This window comes from Malaclemys terrapin, chromosome 13, assembly GCF_027887155.1.
Source record: "Malaclemys terrapin pileata isolate rMalTer1 chromosome 13, rMalTer1.hap1, whole genome shotgun sequence".
Classification (NCBI taxonomy): Eukaryota; Metazoa; Chordata; order Testudines; family Emydidae; genus Malaclemys; species Malaclemys terrapin.
In genome coordinates, this window is record NC_071517.1 from 23,498,208 (window position 1) to 23,518,262 (window position 20,055).

At 40.0% G+C, this 20,055-nt stretch overlaps 1 protein-coding gene across 4 annotated transcripts in view; it reads left to right on the plus strand.

The window, feature by feature from the left end:
* The window catches only part of MYH10 (myosin heavy chain 10), a 152,964-nt gene that overhangs the window by 71,185 nt on the left and 61,724 nt on the right, over nt 1–20,055 (plus strand). For 2 of the 4 annotated variants that reach the window (XM_054047844.1, XM_054047845.1), the window contains exons 6-10: nt 7,346–7,375; nt 9,143–9,160; nt 11,656–11,748; nt 15,573–15,636; nt 18,409–18,507. In XM_054047844.1, coding sequence (XP_053903819.1) covers nt 7,346–7,375; nt 9,143–9,160; nt 11,656–11,748; nt 15,573–15,636; nt 18,409–18,507 — 304 coding nt within the window. The remainder of the gene's footprint in view (nt 1–7,345; nt 7,376–9,142; nt 9,161–11,655; nt 11,749–15,572; nt 15,637–18,408; nt 18,508–20,055) is intronic. The other 2 variants (XM_054047846.1, XM_054047847.1) reach the window with 2 other exon arrangements.

Sequence of the window (20,055 nt, forward strand, 5' to 3'; positions counted from 1 at the left end):
AATTGCTCAAACTTAATTACTTCATTTAAAAGTTTTTGATTATGGACAATCCTGGCTCTGCCACTGACGTACAGTTTGTCTTTACGCAAGTCACATTCCCATTTTCTGTTTTCCCCATCTGTAAAATTGCTCACATCTCACAGGGATGCTGTGAAGATTGATTAGTTAATGTCTGTACAATGCTTTGAATGTATGAAGTGCTATGAAGATGTTTAAGTACTGTGTGTGTGTGTCGGGAAACCTAATGCTGGTGTCAGGTTGGATTCCCAATCACTCAAAAATTAGTGGACACTTCTGTGAATTTTGATCTTAATCTCTTTTTGCCTGAATTCCCATGAGTAAAATGGGATAATACAACTTTTGTATCTCATAGGGGATAAATTCATTTAATAGTGTGTATGGCACTTGGATATTGCAGTAATTGCCATAAAAGAGACCGTGGAGAAAGTAATTTTTTTTATTAGGTGTAAAGCTTTGGATGGTGAATAGTAAAAGGGCATGGAGTTGCACACACTGAAGGATGAGGATCAAAAGAAATTTTAAACACCTACCTCTTTCACCAAGTACCGTACTGTCTGTTGTGAGCAGTGAATGAGGTGGGGTCCTGTGAAAAATGTAGGAAGATGCAATTTGTAATCCATGTCCTAATACGTATAAAGGAGGGGAGCAGAATCCAGGTTGCATAAAGCAACATAACTTTTAGACTTTTTATGTAAAGAAAAATATTGGGATTGCGAAGTCCAGCATTCAAAGGGAATTTAACTGAAGTAAAAAAAAAACTATGTATTAAAAATATTGGGAAAAATACTTTGCTAGAGTCTGACTTTTACTGTACCTGGTAATCCACTCATATCTTTGATGCTTTATGGCTTGATTCTTGTTCTCTATTGGCATATACTGAGCTGGAGGCAGGGTGTCAGGAGTAAAGCTGCATTACGCTAGACCGATGTAGGAAGAGATGAAACTGATGAACTCCCTTCCCTTATCTGTATATTTTGCCTGTGTGCTCACACTGCATTAAAAGAACATTAAGATTGCAAAGTCTAGCACTCCATGGTTTAGGATATGCCAGAATAAGGCTGCCTGTGCAATCATAATTTGCCTGCCTTGTGTGTATGAGTCATGGCAGGGGTCAGCAACCTTTCAGAAGTGGTGTGCTGAGTCTTCATTTATTCACTCTCATTTAAGGTTTTGCGTGCAAGTAATACATTTTAACATTTTTAGAAGTCTATAACTTTCTATAATATATAACTAAACTATTGTTGTATGTAAAGTAAATAAGGTTTTTAAAATGTTTAAGACGCTTCATTTAAAATTAAATTAAAATGCAGAGTCCCCTGGACTGGTGGCCAGGACCCGGGCAGTGTGAGTGCCACTGAAAATCAGCTCACGTGCCGCCTTCGGCACGTGTGCCATAGGTTGCCTGCCCCTGCGTTATGGTGTGGTTTTTAGTTACGTGACTGCATACGATCTTTCCACAGGACCCCTGCCTCATTCCGTGCACAGGATGGACCAATAGTGAGGGGAATCACGGTTATGTAGTGAAGGAAGCTGTTTGTAAGACTTTTTTCTCATTTGAGGAATTTGGAAGTGTAGTGAATGCATCAGGGGATTTTAGGAAGAGAGGACAGTCTCATGGTTAAGGTAGTTCATTTCTGAGTTAGAAAATGGTATTCTAGCCCTGCCCCTACCACTGAATTCCTATCTGATGCTAGTCAAGTCACATAAACCAAACACTTCATAGGTGGTCATTAATTGTGGTGTTCATTTTCCAGATGCCCAGCTTGAGACCTTGAGCACTCAAGCGGTAAACTGAAGTCAGTGGGAGCTGGGCTTTAAATATATAATGTGCTATATAATGCTAAGTACTCTGGGGGGGGGGGGGAGGGGGAGAATCAGGTCCTAAGTGTCTCAAATTAGGCATCTAAAACCTGTGACACTTCGTACCTTAATCTGGGTGCCTCAGCTCCCTTTCTGTAAAATGGGGGTAATACCCCCTCACTTCAGAGGTGTTGTGAAGATAAATTAGTTCACTTGTGTGATTTGCATTGTAAAAAAGTGTCACGGAAGTTAATTCTGTAGTCAGAGCAGGGTTTGAATAGTGTGCAGTAAATAAGGCATGGGGATACACGAACAACAAGGATAAAAACAAAATATTAAATAGCTGTTCATTCAGTGAGAGCTGTCCATACTATGCACTGAATGAGGCAGCGTGGGTTCTGTGGAAAAATTAGTTTGTGATGATGTAATTTAAAGACCGTATCAAATGCATATGCACAAGGGAGCTGAATTAAAGTTGCACAGTCAACTTAACTCTGGCATTTCCTAGAGATTAATTACATAGGATTTTAAGAAACAAATTCCATCATGTGTTGTCATTGAAATCCATATGGTTCATCACCAGGCTGGAACCTTTTAGATCCATCACACATACTCCCTTTGCTCAAAGAGCAGGGGTAACTGAGAATAGCAGTAAGAAGAACAGGAGTACTTGTGGCACCTTAGAGACTAACAAATTTATTTGAGCATAAGCTTTCGTGGGCTACAGCCTACTTCATCTGATGAAGTAGGCTGTAGCCCACAAAAGCTTATGCTCTAATAAATTTTAGTCTCTAAGGTGCCACAAGTACTCCTGTTTTTGCAGATACAGACTAACAAGGCTGCTACTCTGAAACTTGATAATAGCAGTGTCACCTGCTGTGTGGACCAGCACCAAAAGGGGATGAAATGTATATTCTGCCTTTGAGTTTCATAGATATTTGTCAACAGCAGAAAAACAGTGAGATTCTGGGATCTTGTTCCTTTCGAGGTTCTGGAGAAGAGTGTGCTCTGGTGGGCACAGACCCTTCTGCCCATTTCCCCCTCCAACCTGTACTTTGTCCTGCTTTCTCCCTACCCCTGCTTTTTTGCAGTCCCAATCTTCATCTAATCTCTTCTTTCTCTTTTTCTTCCCTCTCCTGGCTTGCAGTCTTCTTGCCCAGCTAGTCTGCTCTCCCTGGCTTTTTGTCTCAATCTACTCTTCTTCTAGCCCCTTTCTCTCCCCACTCCATCCAGCTCTTGTTCTCTCTGCATTTGAGTGTCTCCTTCCTCCTCTGTGCTGCCTGAGCACCAGCAGGACAGGCCATAGAGAGCATCGGCTCCTTGTTCTTTGTTTGGTACCCAGCTCTACCTTGGCCCACAGCAACCAGGAGCTGCAGTTGTTGGAAAAGTCCTGACCTCCAGCATGCTCGGTAGCTCTGTGGGGATGGCACACACGTTCAGTCTGGTAGTATGTGGGAGCTGAGAGGCTGGAGCATGCTCAGTGCAGATAGACTTTTCAGATATAGCGGTGAAGCTCTAGCAAGCTCCTACCAAGCATCTGGAAACAGATTTTGTTTTCAAAGAGTTTAGAGACTTATAGTTCAACTATAACCTAGGGTTGCCAGCTTTCCAACTGCACAAAACCGAACACTGAGGCCTCGCCCCTACTCACTACATTTCCCCCTCCCTGGTGGCTGGCTCGCTGTCCCCCCTGGGTGCAGGAAGGGGGCTCCAGGTGGGGGTTGAGGGACTCGGAATGTGGGAGAGGGCTGTGGGTTGAGGCAGGGGGTTGGGGTGAGGGCTCTGGGCTGGAGGTGCTGGCTCTGGGCTGGAGCCAGGGGTGAGGGGATTGGGATGCAGGAGGGGGCTCCAGGTTTGGAGGGGCTCAGGGCTGGGGGTTGGGCTTACCTCAAGCGGCTCCCAGTCAGTGACATAGCGGAACGGAGGGGGGAGGCTAAGGCAGGCTGCCTGCCTATCCTGGGGCACCGTGCTGCACCCCAGAAGCGGCCAGCAGGTCCAGCTCATGGGGTGGGGGTGGACAGGAGGCTCTGTGGCGCGTGCTGCTCTCGGCCGCAAGCACCTCCCTTCCCCCCAGCTGCATGCAGAGTCCTGTTGTGTCCTCCCCCCGCCTAGGAGCTAGACCTGCTGGACACTTCCAGGGTGCAGCACGGTGCCCCCAGGACAGGTAGGGACTAGCCTGCCTTAACTCTGCCGCACCGCCGACCGGACCCTTAGCACCACCAATGGGGCTGTTGACCGGAGCCGTCAGGGTCCCTTTTCGACCAGGTGTTCTGGTAGAAAACCGGACATCTGGTCACCCTAATAACCTCTGAATGTTCAGTCTGCATGGAGGACACTCCAGTCCTTCCTGCTCCTAGTGGTAGCCAGGCTGCATGTGCAGTATCCCCATCGAGCAGCTGAGCACACTGGAAGGGGTTGAAAGCACTTCAGAGGAACAGAATTGAAAATGACTGAGACAATTTGGAGAATTCGTTTGCAATCAATAAAATGTGTATTTGATTTTTTCCTTCTTAGGTGTAGTACTTGTCTTAATTGAATTTCAAATACAAAATGGAGAGTAGCTGACTAGGCAGCAGTATTGCAGAAAAGGGGATATACAATGGGCCACTAATTGAGTGAGTTAATAGTGTGGGACTATTATAATAAAGGCAAATGTTATTCTGAGTTGTATTAACATGAGTGTCGTATGTGGCATCATATTGAATTAAGATGAGAGGTAACTGTTCCACTCTTCTTGGTGCTGGTGAGGTCTCAGCTGGAGTACTGTGTCCACTTCTGGATCCCACACTTTAAGAAAGATGTGGACAAGATAGAGGAGAGCAACACAAATGATAAAAGGCAGAAAACCTGACCTATGGAGAAAGATTGAAAGAATTGTCAAGAGAAGACAAAGGGGGAATGTAACAGTCTTTAACTATGTAAAAAGTTGTTATAAAGAGGTCGGTGATCAATTGTTCTCCATGTCCAAGGGTAGGACAAGAAAGTAATCTGATTAGTTTGCAGTAAGGGAGATTTAGGTTAGTTAGAAAGTTTTCTTCTAATATCTATCAGGATAGTTAAGCACTAGAACAGGTTACTTAGGCCACAGAATCCTTTTCATTGGTGGCATTTAAGAACAAGTTAAATGTCAGGGTGGTTCTCGATTTACTTAATCCTGTCTGAGCACAGGGTGCTGGACTAGATGACCTCTTAAAGTCCTTTCCGGCCCTACATTTCTATGACTCTACGCTCCAGCCTAGAGCTGCAGGGGCAAAGCGGGACTTTCCGTGTACATGGTGGCCAGGCACCAGAACTCAAAGCAGGGAGCTTGTCTCTTGTGCCGTCCGTGACTCCAAATCAGGCACATTTATTCTCTATTGAGTATGTGCCAGCAGCGAACACAGAGGGGGCCAGACTGGGAGCTGGTGGAGGGAATAATGGGAGGCTGGGAGAGGGGACAGGACAGATGGGTGAGGAGCTTTTGGAAGAGGTCAAGGGGACCTGGGACTAGCTGGGTAGAAGGTGCACAGGTCCATTCTGTGCAATGAATAGCACAGAGACTTGTAGGAAAAGTAACTCCAATCTTTCATTATATGATCATAGATAGGAAATGCCAGAATTCAGGTTTCCTTTTTTGGAAGGCTTAATTTTGCAACATTAATGTTCTCTTAATGTGGCTTTTTGATATACAATTCCAAAAATGGAGAAAAGACAAATTTATAGAATGTTTGTGTGCTTCCATGGTATTTTAAAAAGCCAGTGCAGAGGTTATAAACTTGTGGTGGAGGGAGGGAAATGGAGGAGAATTAGGGGCATGGCTCTATATAAGCTTGCAACAGCTAACCAGATCAGGGAGTCTTTTGGGGACTAGGAGGGCAGGAGGCCTTCCTGACCAGGAATATTTTATTTAGTACAGTAACCTCTTTCAATAAATCTAATTCAAGTGAGAAGCATTAATGAAAAGAGAAATTGGCAAAATTTGTTTTTGCCAAATGTAAAACTAATTTCTTTCTTTTTTTATTTTTTTTAAAGGAGTCTCAAGTCTTTAACATGGGGCTGGTCCACACACAGGCTTGCAGTGGTTTTAACTAAATGGGTTTTGCTTATGCAGATCAGTGGACACTTTGAAATTAAGGTGGCTAAAGTTGATTTAGCTAAAGTCAGTTTGTTGCCAGCTTCAGAATAAAAGTGTTTGTAAAGCTGGTAACAAACAGACTTTAGCCACCTCTATTCTAAAATAATTGTCCATATTTAGATATGTAGCTAAATAACTAAAATGGTTTAATTTAATTCCTTTGAGATTTACTGATAAAGAGCTATGTAAGAGTGAAGTGGTATTAATGTATTTCAGTTCAAGATTTGGTTTAGACCAGTCTATAGTGTTGCTATTGCATCATGAGGCATGTTAATAGGACTTGCTGATGGTATGTTTTAAGTTGAACAAAACCTCAAACTGAATGAGCAGCTTGCTTGAGAACATCTTTAGAGACACTTTTTCCTTGCTATGAAATAACTTCTTCAGTGCTTTGGAAATTTTGGGTGTAGATTTCATAGCATGCATTTGGCTTGGTATTTTATTTATTTATTTATTTTATTAAAATTCTAGTGTAATCAAGGGTTGTTTTACAGTAAGATTTAAAATGGTCTCTCTTGATTTTTGAGGGCCTGAACTTGCAGCCCTTTTGTGTCCTCTGTGAGAAAAGGTTTTAGGATCAGGTCTTACATAGTACTAGAGCTGGCTGAAAAAAATTAGATTTTATTTTTTTATTTTGCAAAAATTTCCCCAAGAATTGATCTTGTTTTCTGTCAAAATAAAAATTTGGAAAATTTCTACTACATCTACACAGTACTCTCATATTTTGACAGCATTTTCTTCCTCTAAGTCCAAGTAAGTGTCTTCCAACAATATTCACTTTCTCCTAGGGTGAAAAATGACTCTTGAACCCCCCCCCCCCCGCTCTTCTAGTGTGAGACCAAGATAGGAGGTTGCACGTTTAATTCTAAAAAGGAATTGTACAGCAAAAACATCCTTTCTGGGGAGGTTGGGGAGAAGCAAGTGCTCAGACCCTTTCTCTTGGTATCTCTTAGGACCAAGCGAGCTTCTTTAGAAGGATGCTGAATGCCATACTGCTGAACAAATATAATGTCCAGTGATTAAGCCTGCAGAGAAAGAACAACTCAATTTTATTTTAGTTATATTTTTAGTTGGCATTACTGAGAAAGTATATGTATACAGCAACTAGTTAAATTCTTGCCTCTGCAGTTGCCTGTTAGGCCATAAATGCCAGTATGTATGAGGGAAGACTTACTTTCTGGCAAGTGTACTTCATATGGCATTAGTTCTTTGAATATGCATAAGAAAATTTAGTAGGAAATGACAAATGAAATACAATAGTTCTGCTTCTAGCTACAGTAACTGGGTAAAACCACTTCCATGAACTGAGTGTTTGGTTGAACTAACATGTATAATTAACATGGAGTATAGCTTGCAGCTGGAAAAATGCGGACTTGCTAACACTTGCATTTGTTTGTTTGCAATGAACAGCCCGAATCACCTAAACCCGTGAAACATCAGGCAAGTGTTTTTCTTTATGCTTCTAAGTTTATATGGATTAATTCGTATTTTTCCAACTGTTTTTGTATGACGAGATGAGCGATCAATTTTAAATGTCTGTATACTACTAATTTGGCGGCATGTTTATCGTGAAGTGGTGACAGACTAGGACAGGTATACAGTTAAGTAATCTTAGCAAAATGTATTATTCATTTTTGTACAAAAGCACCGACTGGTACAGACTTTGAATTAAACTAGCTTGCGATGCTCCAGGATAAAATCTGGTATCTATCTGTCCTAGAGTTGCCAACAATGATTGAAGCTATTCCAGGAGATCGATTTCCCCCTTCTCCCCCTCCTCCTCCCCCCCCCCCCCGCCCAACATGACATAGGATATTTTAAGAAAATGGCATTATTAAAATTTTCGGGATTGCTTTCAATAGTCACTGGGAGATAGATGCTGATTCCAGGAGTCCCCAGGCCAATCCTGTAGGGTTGGCAACCCTAATCGGTCCTGAAGCAAAAGCTCCATCTTTACCACCAATTTAAATCCTCCACCTCACTGTGTGCCCTTGGTAAATGTACTGTGGAGATTTTAATGCAGAATGCTTTGGCATTATTAAGTGATGTGATAAAGACATTATTTAAATTTAAACTAATGGAAATTAAATGCACATTAATCCTAAAAGCTTGGGTGCTTGAATGTTTTATAGCCACTCAGGTTACACATTGATATGATATTCTTCACAACAGTACAGGGTGTGGGAAAACCAAGACTTCCTCTAAAGTGCAAACTCTGCCATGATGTACTATAACCTGACCCAACAGCTTAGTGGCTGCTCAATCCTGTATGGATTGAAATCTTCAGAGTGTGCTTGAGCTACTCTTGTTTCTCAGGCTGTCTGGAATTGTCATGAGGATGATGCTCTCTGATTCCTGACAGAGGAAGGGGTAGGCAAGCAACAATGATTGAGGTTTAACCCTTCCCCGTTCTTATGATGTGATGGAGCACTGCTGAGCTGTCAGTGGGGCTGTCTAGACTCCTATCTACAGAAAGTGCTGTGATCTCTACTGCTTTAATTAGCAGAAATGGGCAGTTAAGGGTAAAGTTAGGACTCCCTAATGCAGAGGGAAAAGCACACCAGACAAAGTATACACTCTCTAATCCAGGGGTTCTCGAACTGGGGGTTGTGACCCCTCAGAGGGTCACAAGGTTATTACTTGGAGGGTTGTGAGCTGTCAGCCTCCTTCCCAAACCCCACTTTGCCTCTGGCATTTATAATAGTGTTAAATATAAAAAAAGAGTTTTTAATTTATAAGGGGGGTCGCACTCATAGGCTTGCTGTGTGAAAGGGGTCACCAATACAAAAGTTTGAGAACCACTGCTCTAATCATTGCTTTCAGGAAGTAAGGGTGTGTCTATCATGGTCACCAGGGTTAGATAAAGGTAATATTTTCAAAAGCACCTAAGTCTCACTTTCAAAATACATAGGTATTTAAGTGCCTAAATCTCATTGAAAATCAACAGGACATGAGCAATTCTGAAATTTTACTTGAAGTCTTTACTCAAGTGTTTCTTTGTTGTAAAACCAGAAACTAATGAATAATGTTTAGATGGATTGCTTTTTTTTGCCAATGGACCTGTTCACATCAGGATTAAAAAAATGTGAAATTATGTTCATATTTTAAATGTCAATAGGAGTATTTTAAATTCTAATCCGGAATTGTTGGTATATTGCATAAATCATAACCATTAACATTTTGTTTCACTGTCATTTTGAACTACAGAGTGGATCCCTGTTGTATGTGAGTAGCATGTAGCTCCCTGTCTCTCACCCAGATTTCACAATGAACCAAATCACTGGGATGCTGGTTTTCTAAAACTGAGATAACAGTATCTCTTGTCCTTGCTCTAACATTGCTTTATTGATCTGCATGAATTATTGCATGACTTCACTTTTCACAATATCTTGATGCTGCTTTTTCCAAGATCTATTTGACTGTATAAGTACGGGAATCTAGCCCAATCTTGCCTTCATTCTAAAATCTCTGTGGAATGTTTCTGAATAGGATAACTGATTTCATAAAATTAAATGAATTTTTAGTCTATAATTTAAAACTATTTTAAAATTTAATGAAGAGAATACTTAAGTATGAGTGAGTTGTTTAGTAATCTGTGATAAGTTCCTTCTTATCTAGTCATGAATACCAAAAACTTCAACTAGGAAAAAACATTCTAGCTTTTTAGGCTGTAATCAAGTTTCTCCTCTTTACCATTCCTCACCACTCCTATCCTGATTGGTAAAGAACAGTGACAAATCAGTAGAAAGCAGAATTAGAACTTAACAGTTTTCCCAATCTGTGTACTTCAAACATTCAAAATCCCCTGAACAGAGATCAACCACTCTCCATAAATAAGTGTCAATATAGTCTCTCCAAACCAAATTGGAGGCTATTGCATTTCAGGTCATTCTGAAATTTATATATAATGCAAATGTTTCCCCTTATCAGACCAAACCATTTCTTTGTGCTTCCAATATTTTTACTTTGGTTTCTCTTAGGTAGACTTTGAAGTATGTACAGCACTGGTCTGTAATACCCCTCTGTTCAGTGGTAACGCAGTGTGCTGTCATTAGGTCAAAATTTTGAAACCAATATCTGTTGTTTCCAGGCTAAGTAGAACCTGAAATATCAGTGAGCTTCAATGAACAACAACTTGTGTGCATCCTTTTGTGAAAGGTGTTGGCTTACTTTATTTCACATATTTAATTTAGTCTGTTTCATGCTGAATACAAACAGGTGAGCAGGCTTCTCTGTCTAACTGTCCCGGACATCTGCTAACGATGAAGGCGCAAAAACGTGAACAAGATGCTGCCCACTACCTTGTATGGATCAAAGATTCTGAACAATCGATTTACAGTGTATATAAAAAAGAGACTAGTATTACAACCACTACACTGAGTAGAGTGCTAAACATTTTTCTCCAAGTTGGTTTCTGTTTTGTTGGTACAGTGTTGAGGAACACTTTTTTTTCTTTCTAAAACACTGGGAACGGAGTACAATATTTGTGTGTGTCCTTTGTAAATGTTCAGTGGTTAGTCTGGGAGAATACTCTGAATTTTTTTAGGAACTCTAGAATTCAAAAGATATACAGTTAGAAAGGAAATCTGTTTTTGAAGTGGATCAAACTTTGAGCAGTCTACCTGAGGTCAAGTAACAGATCAAGAACAAGCAGGAATCAGTTTTCAGCAAATCTGATATATGTTACAACTTAAAAATAAAAGCCTCTAACAGGCATTCATCAAAGTGAGTTTTAAAAAATAGTTCGTGTAATCATTGACATATGTAAGGACTAACAAAGGTGTGTGATGTCTCTCATTGTCAGTTGTTCATTCAGTCCAGGAGTTTTACTCCTCCGTGTGCTATAAATGGTAAATGATTGGAAAAAGCAGATTTATGAACACTAATTTTGTGATTGCATTCCAGAGACACAATTCCACTTTTTGTTCCCATCTTTCTGGGCAAGGAAATAGTATCACATCTTCCCACACACTTGCTACTTTTATGGGCTCATGGATGCAGCACAGACCTGGTTATACTAGTCAGATCTTTTAATAGGCAGCAAGCTTTAAAACAATTGGATGTCATAAATAATAGTACAGCGAGGTACAGCATATGTTGACTTTTTAAGTTTGAAAATAATTAATCTTACAATTTGGCATTATTCAACTTCACTTATGCCATTTGTGTCCTCCTTACTCCAGCTCAAAATATATGGAAGTACCACAAATTTTGTCCAAAATCTCCAGTTAGCTATGAGACTCAACAGCTTGCTGACTGATGGTGTATGCTTAAGCACCTGCTGTCCTATATGATCCTGGTTTAGATACTGATCATCAACAGTCCTAAAGCTCTAATTTGCAGAAACAACTTACACAGAAATCCAAAGATTATTCATTACTTTGTCAAATTGTTTTTCCCCTGCAAAAATAGCATACGGGCTTTATTCTGACTTCTGTGCCTAATTCATTTGCCCTGAACTTGAATTCACCTTTTTATGTTCAGTGTTTTTAACATCAGCCCACCCAAGCTCAGTCACTTTTCTATACAATAGATGCCATCTTCTCTTTTCCAGTGAAGTGTCAACAGAGCAAGGAATCAAACAAATAAGAGGCAATGTGTTTGAAGATCTTGTCAGGCACCTGGGGTAAAATGATCAGAAGGGAAACAGAATCAGGGACAGTCTGACATACACATGGTTTTCATATAAGTTTGCTTTTGTGTTTGTGTGGCTTTTTTAGGGGGAGCTGGAACGTCAGCTTCTGCAGGCGAATCCCATTCTGGAATCCTTTGGGAATGCAAAGACTGTGAAAAATGACAACTCTTCCCGTTTTGTAAGTTTAAAAAAAAAAAAAGACCAAAACCTGGATGTTTGTTCACAAAAATATACATTTTATCTACTCGTAGGCTAGCTCTCTGTTTGTGAGAACCTACCTTATTGGTATTGGAAGTTTCCTTTACACTCTACCTTCTTGAGTTCAACTGAAGTTTGTATACTGAAACTTTGAAGTCTTATTCCAATGCTGTATCCAGCATATTTAATTTACTAGAGATACTATGGTCACAATGTGGTGTTAGGCAAACACTTGCTTTAATACAAAACTTGTAGGCTCCTCTATCCATGAGTAGACAATTGTGCTGTTTACATGAGATGCGTAGTGGTAAACTTTCCCCAGATGGCAGTCTGTCCTGCACATAGCCTATGACACAAGTTAGTAATTACACAATAGACCTGAACTGTGGCTTGTGTACAGCGTAGTTAGTGAATTACCAAACTGCATATCATTTGAGAGCCCATAGCAACTAATTAAAGTTGTGAGAGAAGGGGAGGAATAGCTATAAGACACCAATTGGTTATGACTGAATATCCAGCTTTGCTATCAACTTGGTTTAGAATTGTATGGGTTTGTGTCAGTCTTAAAGGGTTATCAACTTAAAAACAAAAATCATACTTCTGTGTGGATTTTTCACTTGCTGTTGAGTAAAATCTAAGATTATGATTGAAAGATTGGAGAGTTGTCTTGTTAAATGCATAGAGCACTCGTGTAGTCAGTTAAAAATGTTTCCCATGTGACCTTCTGTTTTTATAGGCCTTTCAAATATCAATAGGGGAGAGGAAAAGCACTTTCTTTGGTTTTACACTTATACTTTACAAACTGGTAGGGCAACGCATGGATAGTAACTCTTCTTAATATATAAAATAAAACTGGATATGATTAAAGAAGCTGTGCTCTTGCTAAAGTGTAAACTAAATTTTACAGAGCAAATAGAACTTTTATATCCGTCTTACAAAATCGGGGGTGAAGTTTTGAGTAAGAATTCAGTTTGAACAGCTTTATGGCCTTTACTGTTTGGTTAGATCCTTTAAATAGTTCCTATCAATCAGAAGCTAGGAAGGGCACCACAAAAATGCAAGTTTGAGAATTCTTAAAGCCACATTATTTACAGTAATGGTTGGTATTCAGATGTGTTGGATATAAACTTTATAATATCAACAGATTTCAGCTGCCCTGTAATTCTATTTCTTGGATTCTTTGAAGACTACTAATTTAATGAAGATACTTTTTATGAAAGCTGTAAAGCATCTGTTTTGCATTTTTTTCCCCCCCCTTTAAGTTTGCATTGCCATTGTGAACATAGTCACTCAAGTGACTCTGGCATTATTTTTATAAAGGAGTAAGTATAATGCACTCCAGATGGTGCCTTCAATAGTCTTCAATAATAAGGATTTAAAAGGAAATGACAGCAATCCTCCCTCAAAGGGAAGAATGCAGTATGAATTCTCTTATCTCTAGATTTGAAGTGCAGTGCCTTGTTACGTAACACAAAAACCAGCAGCCTTTCCCATCTTTCTGAAATTTAATAGCAGACCATACTGTAGTGAGGCTGTCAGGTCTACACTCCTACAAAATATACAGTTCTTATGTTCGATAGTATACCAGGAATTAAAATCCCAACTTCCCTATCTTTTTACCCATTATAGACTTTTTGTTGTGGTTTTAATCAAATTTGGGATTGCAGACATCACAGAACAGGTCTCTTGCCATCTTTTTTGCTTGTGTATGTTGTAAACAGAACTAAGCTAGTTGTCAAATTGGAAAATACATTGTGATCCAGTAGCCTTTATTTGTTCACTTGGTGGTTTGATAAATTCAGTAATGCACAGCCTATCATCTAGTCACTGGTTTGAAGGTTCTGCTTTTTCAGTTATTGCTTAAATATCAGTGACTCGAGTCTACTCATAGTATTTCTGCGCTTTCAAATTTAAGTGGCATATCTGGAATATTCTGTTCTTATAGCAGATGGTGTGGAATCTACTCTTAAGTTTCAAAAAGCTGTCACTGTAGACTTACTAGTGTGGTACAGACTATCTAATCTGTTTTGACATAAATTAAACAAGAAGTCAGTTCATTCATCTTTTTATTCTTAACATTTCCAGAAAGCTGTATATTTTTCCTAATGAAAGAAACAGATATGTTCACCATCCATCATGCCAAAGTGAGCTTATGGAGTATGCTGATCTTCTGTGCAATGATATCTGGGATAAGTCTAAGAGCAAACTCTGGCCCTTAACAGTTAGCACATCTTTCATACATTTTAAAATAAGCTTCAGTGCTAAATTCACAGTTGTGGAGGCCGAAGTTCTCCCAGTTTAACCACAATTTTTTGTATGAGTAACAGAGCACAGTGGCATATTTTTGGGGGCTTTGAAGTAAACTTAAATGTGAATAGGACATTGTTTTGCAGTACTTCTAGGCCCAGTTTTCATGCATGTATGTCTGAAAGTTAGACATCGGAACACAGATTTAGACAACTTGAAGATAAGGTCCCTAACTGGAGTTGCATTGTTTATTCTCAGTGCTATAACTCTTCCTGTAACCACTTAAACTGTACAATAGAGCAATAAGATAACCAAGCACATAAGCATGTCAGTCTGTGCATACTTTAGACTTTCTAAGCAATCCATAATGTTAGGGGTACTGGATGGCGCACGTGACACACTGAGGTTTTTATCTCCATGTGTGGCATGTGCAATGTGAATGGCAGATGCAATATCAAAGGATTTGGTCATCTCAATCTAGTTTCTACTTGGCACATCTCTAGGTTGCACTCTGTACCGTCCACTGACTTAATGTAGACATGTCCTGATACTAGGAAAATGTGTTTTATTGCCAACAAGATGGCACATCTCATTGTAAAACTAGTGTAGACAAGGCAAGTGGTGGTTTCATCTTGAACAGTTGCGTAGAGGTCAAACTCTCACCATCTTGTCTAAACTCGGGATTTATGAAAAGTCATCTCATTTTAAAAATTACACCTTTTTTCTTTCCCTAGTGTAGATATGACCTTGTCAGAGTGACTTGAATGGGTGCAGAGAATGAATTCGCTCCACTGGAGGTGTGCCTTCAAGTCAGGATGGAGACACATTCAGGAGAAAGTTTATACTGCTGTTGCCAACCTTTCAACTCAGTACCTTTCATCAACATTAAAATTAAATGCCCTTTTAGTAAAAGCTTTCTTTCATAACCATATAAAAGGTGCCTATCTAGGTTACACACTCACCTTATTTTGAGCTTCTGAAAAACTGCAGTCTCTTTACAGTACATCGCACCTTATAGTAGATTGCAGTATTTTAATGGAATACAACTGAATGTGTATGAATGGTGTGAACGAATGATATCTTGCCACTGTTATCTGTATTAAACACTTATCACCTATTAAGACTGATGCAAATGTTACCTAATACAGTAGAATTTCAATGTTATGAACATCAGCGTTACAAACTGATCAGTCAACATACACCTCATTTGGAACCAAAAGTACACAATCAGGCACCAGCAAGGGTGGGCGGGGGGAGAGGGAAAGCAAATACACTAGAGTATCGTGTCAAATGCAAACTACTCAAATAAAGGGAAAGCAGCATTTTTCTTTTGCCTAGTAAAGTTTCAAAGCTGTATTAAGTCAATGTTGAATTGTAAACTTTTGAAAGAACAAACACAATGTTTTTTGTTCAGAGTTATGAACATTCTCCATTCCCGAGATGCTCGTAACTCTGAGGTTCTACTGTATGCCTTTTTAAATGGGAAAGATGTTTTAATATGGACAATTTTTTTTTTCAGTTACTAAAAACAGTTATTTTTTTTTGTTTCTTTTCCAGGGCAAGTTCATTAGAATTAACTTCGATGTTACGGGTTATATTGTTGGGGCCAACATCGAGACCTGTATCCTGCTTCAGCAGTGCAATGTCCGTTAAAATATGAAGTGACTCACTCAGCCTTTTGTCTCTCCAACTTCGTGTATTGCTTAGACTTCTTTGTAATGCAGCGTTAACACATTTGCAGGAAATAACATTTGGTGAACCTAGTGACATAAGGTATCATAGTGTGAATGCTTTCTTTGACTCCCAATCCTCCCTTTGTTTCAAAACAGTTTATCATACTATCAAGAAGTCTGAGAATTTCCTTTTTACTCTGAAATAAGTTTTCAGAAAATGTAATACTTTGTTTGAAATCTGCTAGATTTTGACTGTTCTGAAGGTATGACTGGGTGGTGTTTATTGGAAAAAACAATTAAGGTGAGCCAGTACTCCATAAAGTGACACTGTGGAAAATTGCATTACCTTAATCATCTCTGCCATGCGTGTGTACCCATTGTTACAAGCATGATTTTAGTCTTGTTTGGGTTGCATAGGCAGCGCATGCGGGGGGAAGGGGTGGGGGCCTGCAAGGCCAACTTCTGTCTCGTTTTTGTTAACAAAAAGCATTGCACAGATGTAGTTATATGAAGTCTAATGATTCAGTTTTTGCTGAATGGTCTTGATTCCTATTTCTTCCATACTTCCAGATGAACACTTGTTTGTAGTATTCCATTTTGTTTTGTTGAAAGTTGCTCTCATTGCATTGTAATAAAAAAAATCAGGGTGTTAGTCTCAGAGTTGAGTGTGCTCTCTGGAGGAATGGGATTAAGGCTCCAGTGCCTAAATCAGTATGGCTCTTAAATCAGGTAGGCGTTACAACTCTAAGTATCTGTAAAAATCCAAGCTTATTGTCTAAATAGCTGAGCGGAATTATTTTGTTTCAATTCATGAAAATTGGAGGATTTAGTGTCCAGTAGAGAGAAGTTAGGTTTGTTCCAGATGGTACATTACTGGGCTAATTTGATAGGTTACCTGTATCCTTTATAAAACAAACTTGTATTGCACTTCATTTCAGTATAGAAAAATGAAAGGAATTAATCTATGTCCAGCATCCTGTATGAAGCAACCTCTCCATTTGCACAAACTTTGAAATTTAGAAACTGTTTAAATACTATTAAACTCTTTAAAGTGAGAGAATGTGTAAACACTAACTTTTAAAAACATTTTTGAAACGACAAGTGCCATACAGAAGCTTTTTTTTTTTTAATGGAATTTGAGGTTTCAGCTGTACACTTTCTTTGAAAGACTGATTGATTGAAAGCATGGTTTCTTTAGGATCCCAACTTGTCCATTGTAGGTGGTGGTGGTTGTTTTCACATTAGGGAAAGCTAACCAGCACCAAAGAAGTTAATTTGCTGGAATTACAAACTCAAACTTTTAATTTGACTGTGTTTTGAAACCTGTTTAAATAAAGTTGCTGAGAGATTATAAAATGGAGCCCCAAAACTATTTTAACTGAGTGGGTTTAAACTAAAGCTTAAATTTCCGATTGAGACTTTTAAAGGCTTGGGGTGAACTTACAAAATTGTTGAGACACCAGAATTTTCTTAAGATGAGAAGAAGTGTCTATGTGAACTATCAAATTTATATTGGTTGAGCGCGTCTGATGGTGTCTTCTCCCTGTCCCTCTTTTTGGACACTTCCGAGGAATAATTGGTAACTTATTCAGCTAGACAGTATTGGTATCTTCATTCTTTCAACTAATATCACCATCATGGTGATCATTGCCATGTTCTGGTACCTGGGGATTTATAACTCTGGCCTTTTTGGATCCTCAAATATGTTCTTACAGATCAGATAAGGAGGAGATGCCAGATGACCCCTTTCCTTGCTGCAGTGTCAGTGCCCCCCCCCGCCTTATTCCTCCTACTGTTTTCCCATCTCTTTTCCTTTTATCTAATAGGAGCGTGGTTCAGGAGGGGCTAACTGGATTATGTGCTGTGCCTATGATCTTCCAGCAACTAAATTTTAATCACCAGAGAGAGAAGCTGCATTTTCCTGTCTTTTTTTTTTTTTTTATATATATAAAGCTCTTTTCCCCCTTTATGTGCAACTTTTGTTTTAGAAGACAAGTGATAGACTTTACCAGAACCTGAGAGCTACCACATAAACTGACTGACTCCAATGAGGATGTTTGTCATTTAAGACAGGTTTCAGAGTAGCAGCCGTGTTAGTCTGTATCCGCAAAAAGAACAGGAGTACTTGTGGCACCTTAGAGACTAACAAATGTATTAGAGCATAAGCTTTCGTGGACTACAGCCCACTTCTTCGGATGTCATTTAAGAGATTTTCAAGAAAGGATTTTTCCCTCTTGAAAAGACCTTACAACAAATACAGAAGGAGGGAGTAAGGAAAGTTGTTATAATGAAAATTAATTCTAGTTTTAGTGTTCCTTTTATGTACGTGAGAGTAACATTAGAACATTTCTTGTAATTGTGCAACAAGCAAAGCAAAGGACCTGGCAGTGGGGGCCTCAAACCCCAATTAACTACTAAATTAACACATGGGGGGGGGAATTTAAGAGCTTCCTAAAAAAATCCCTATCTGATCCTCGCAATAGGCTTTCATATGTCTCCTGCAAAAAATGAATAGAAAGGACGAGATCTTGTGTTACATGTGTTAAAAGAATCATAATTGTTTGTCACTTCTTGAGGGTGTAAATCCAACACAGCAAGCACCAAACTTAGCTTATGATAATTCTGCTGTTAATGTAGCCCACTTTGTGGAATTTTATGTTTTGAATTTTTCATGAAAAGATGCACAATGCAATTTAAGATCCTTGACTATTCATGATCAGATTTGTTGGAAAAGTCTCGCGCTGTTCGTCAGGCCAAAGATGAACGAACATTTCATATATTCTATCAACTGCTCTCTGGGGCAGGAGAACACCTAAAGTGTAAGTTACAAATCTAATCCTAGCACCCTGTTCGGTTCTTATGTATTCTGAATTTGTCATTTTTAGTGCTTGAGCAGTGAAGTTCCATTACTCCTTGGGCTTGAAAGAGTAATTAATGATCAGAGATCTGAGGTATGAAAAGAAAACAGCTGGCTTTATTCTGAAATCACTCTTCATATTACAACAGACTTGTTGGTTCAGCAGCTGTTGCATAACCGCAGTATTTCAGGTGAATGACTTCCAGATCACAAACTCTGGACCAGAGCAGACCAAGGGACGGTATCTGTCAGGGACGGTACTTGGTCCTGCTGTGAAGGCGGGGGACTGGACTCAATGACCTTTCAAGGCCTTTTCCAGTTCTACATTTCTATGATTCTAAGGGTTTTGCAGTGCCATAATTGAGTCCCTGCCTGGCAATCGGCTGGCAGTATTTCAGTTTCAGCAAGTCACAGAGCATGTTGGCAGGAAGTGCCAAATCTGTACTGTACCACACACTCAGACTGGGCAGAATGCCAAACCATTGGCCAAATCAACACACGATAAAAGCCTGAAGAAAACAGTCTGTAATGTTTACACTTCCATGGTGAATATCAATTAGCTCCAGCAGTGGGGCTCCGCCTCTTCTCTGTATATTTGATGTAATAACTTACATATATTTACCCAATAGTGTGGCATATACCATTACTAGAAGAGTGTGGTTATACTGGACAGCTCCATCCTTAGTCACATTCCTTAAAACAAAGAACTGCTAGTATCTAGTATAACTAAAGCTAAGATTATCACAGATATTTTTAGTAAAAGTCACGGACAGATCACGGCAAAAAAGAAAAATTAATGGAAACTGTGACCTGTCTGTGACTTTTACTAAAAATATCTGACAAAATGGGGATCTGCAGGTCCCCACACCACTTGAAGTGGGGCAGCTGTGCAGGGGCTAGGAGCCGCCTGCAGCAGCTGGGGGCTCCTGAGTACCCCTGCAGCTCTAGGGGTCCCCTGCTGCCCTTGGGGGCTGGGAGCTGTGGGTGCCCCGACCTCACATGTCAGCTGGGAGCCCAGGGTTTCCCCCACCTTGGCTGGGAGGTCGGGTGTCCCCCTGCCACCCTCAGCGGCTTGGAGCTTCAGAGGCGGCGGGGTACCCCACAGCTCCCTGCCCCTGCAGGTGGTGGGGGCCCTGCAGCTCTTGACCACCGCAGGCTGAAGTCAGAGGTCACTGGAAGTCACGGATTCACAACCTCTGTGACTAAATCATAGCCTTAAGTATACTACTTGAACCTTGCGCCTTAAACAGTAGCTGGCTGTGGCTATTCCAAAACAGGCAATTGGCTTCCAGTTAGCCAGTCAAGATTAATATGTGATGGGCCAAATTTTCAGTCATATGTGCATGCAGCTTAGCATATACTCGCTTTAGGTGCACAAACACTCCTGCCAACTTCACCTCCCCGAGAAGAGTAAGATGAGTACAGAAATCGACGGGAGAGCGCTCTCCCATCAATTTAGTACACCTTCACCAGACCCACTGAATTGATGCTGCTGCATGGCCTGTGTCAA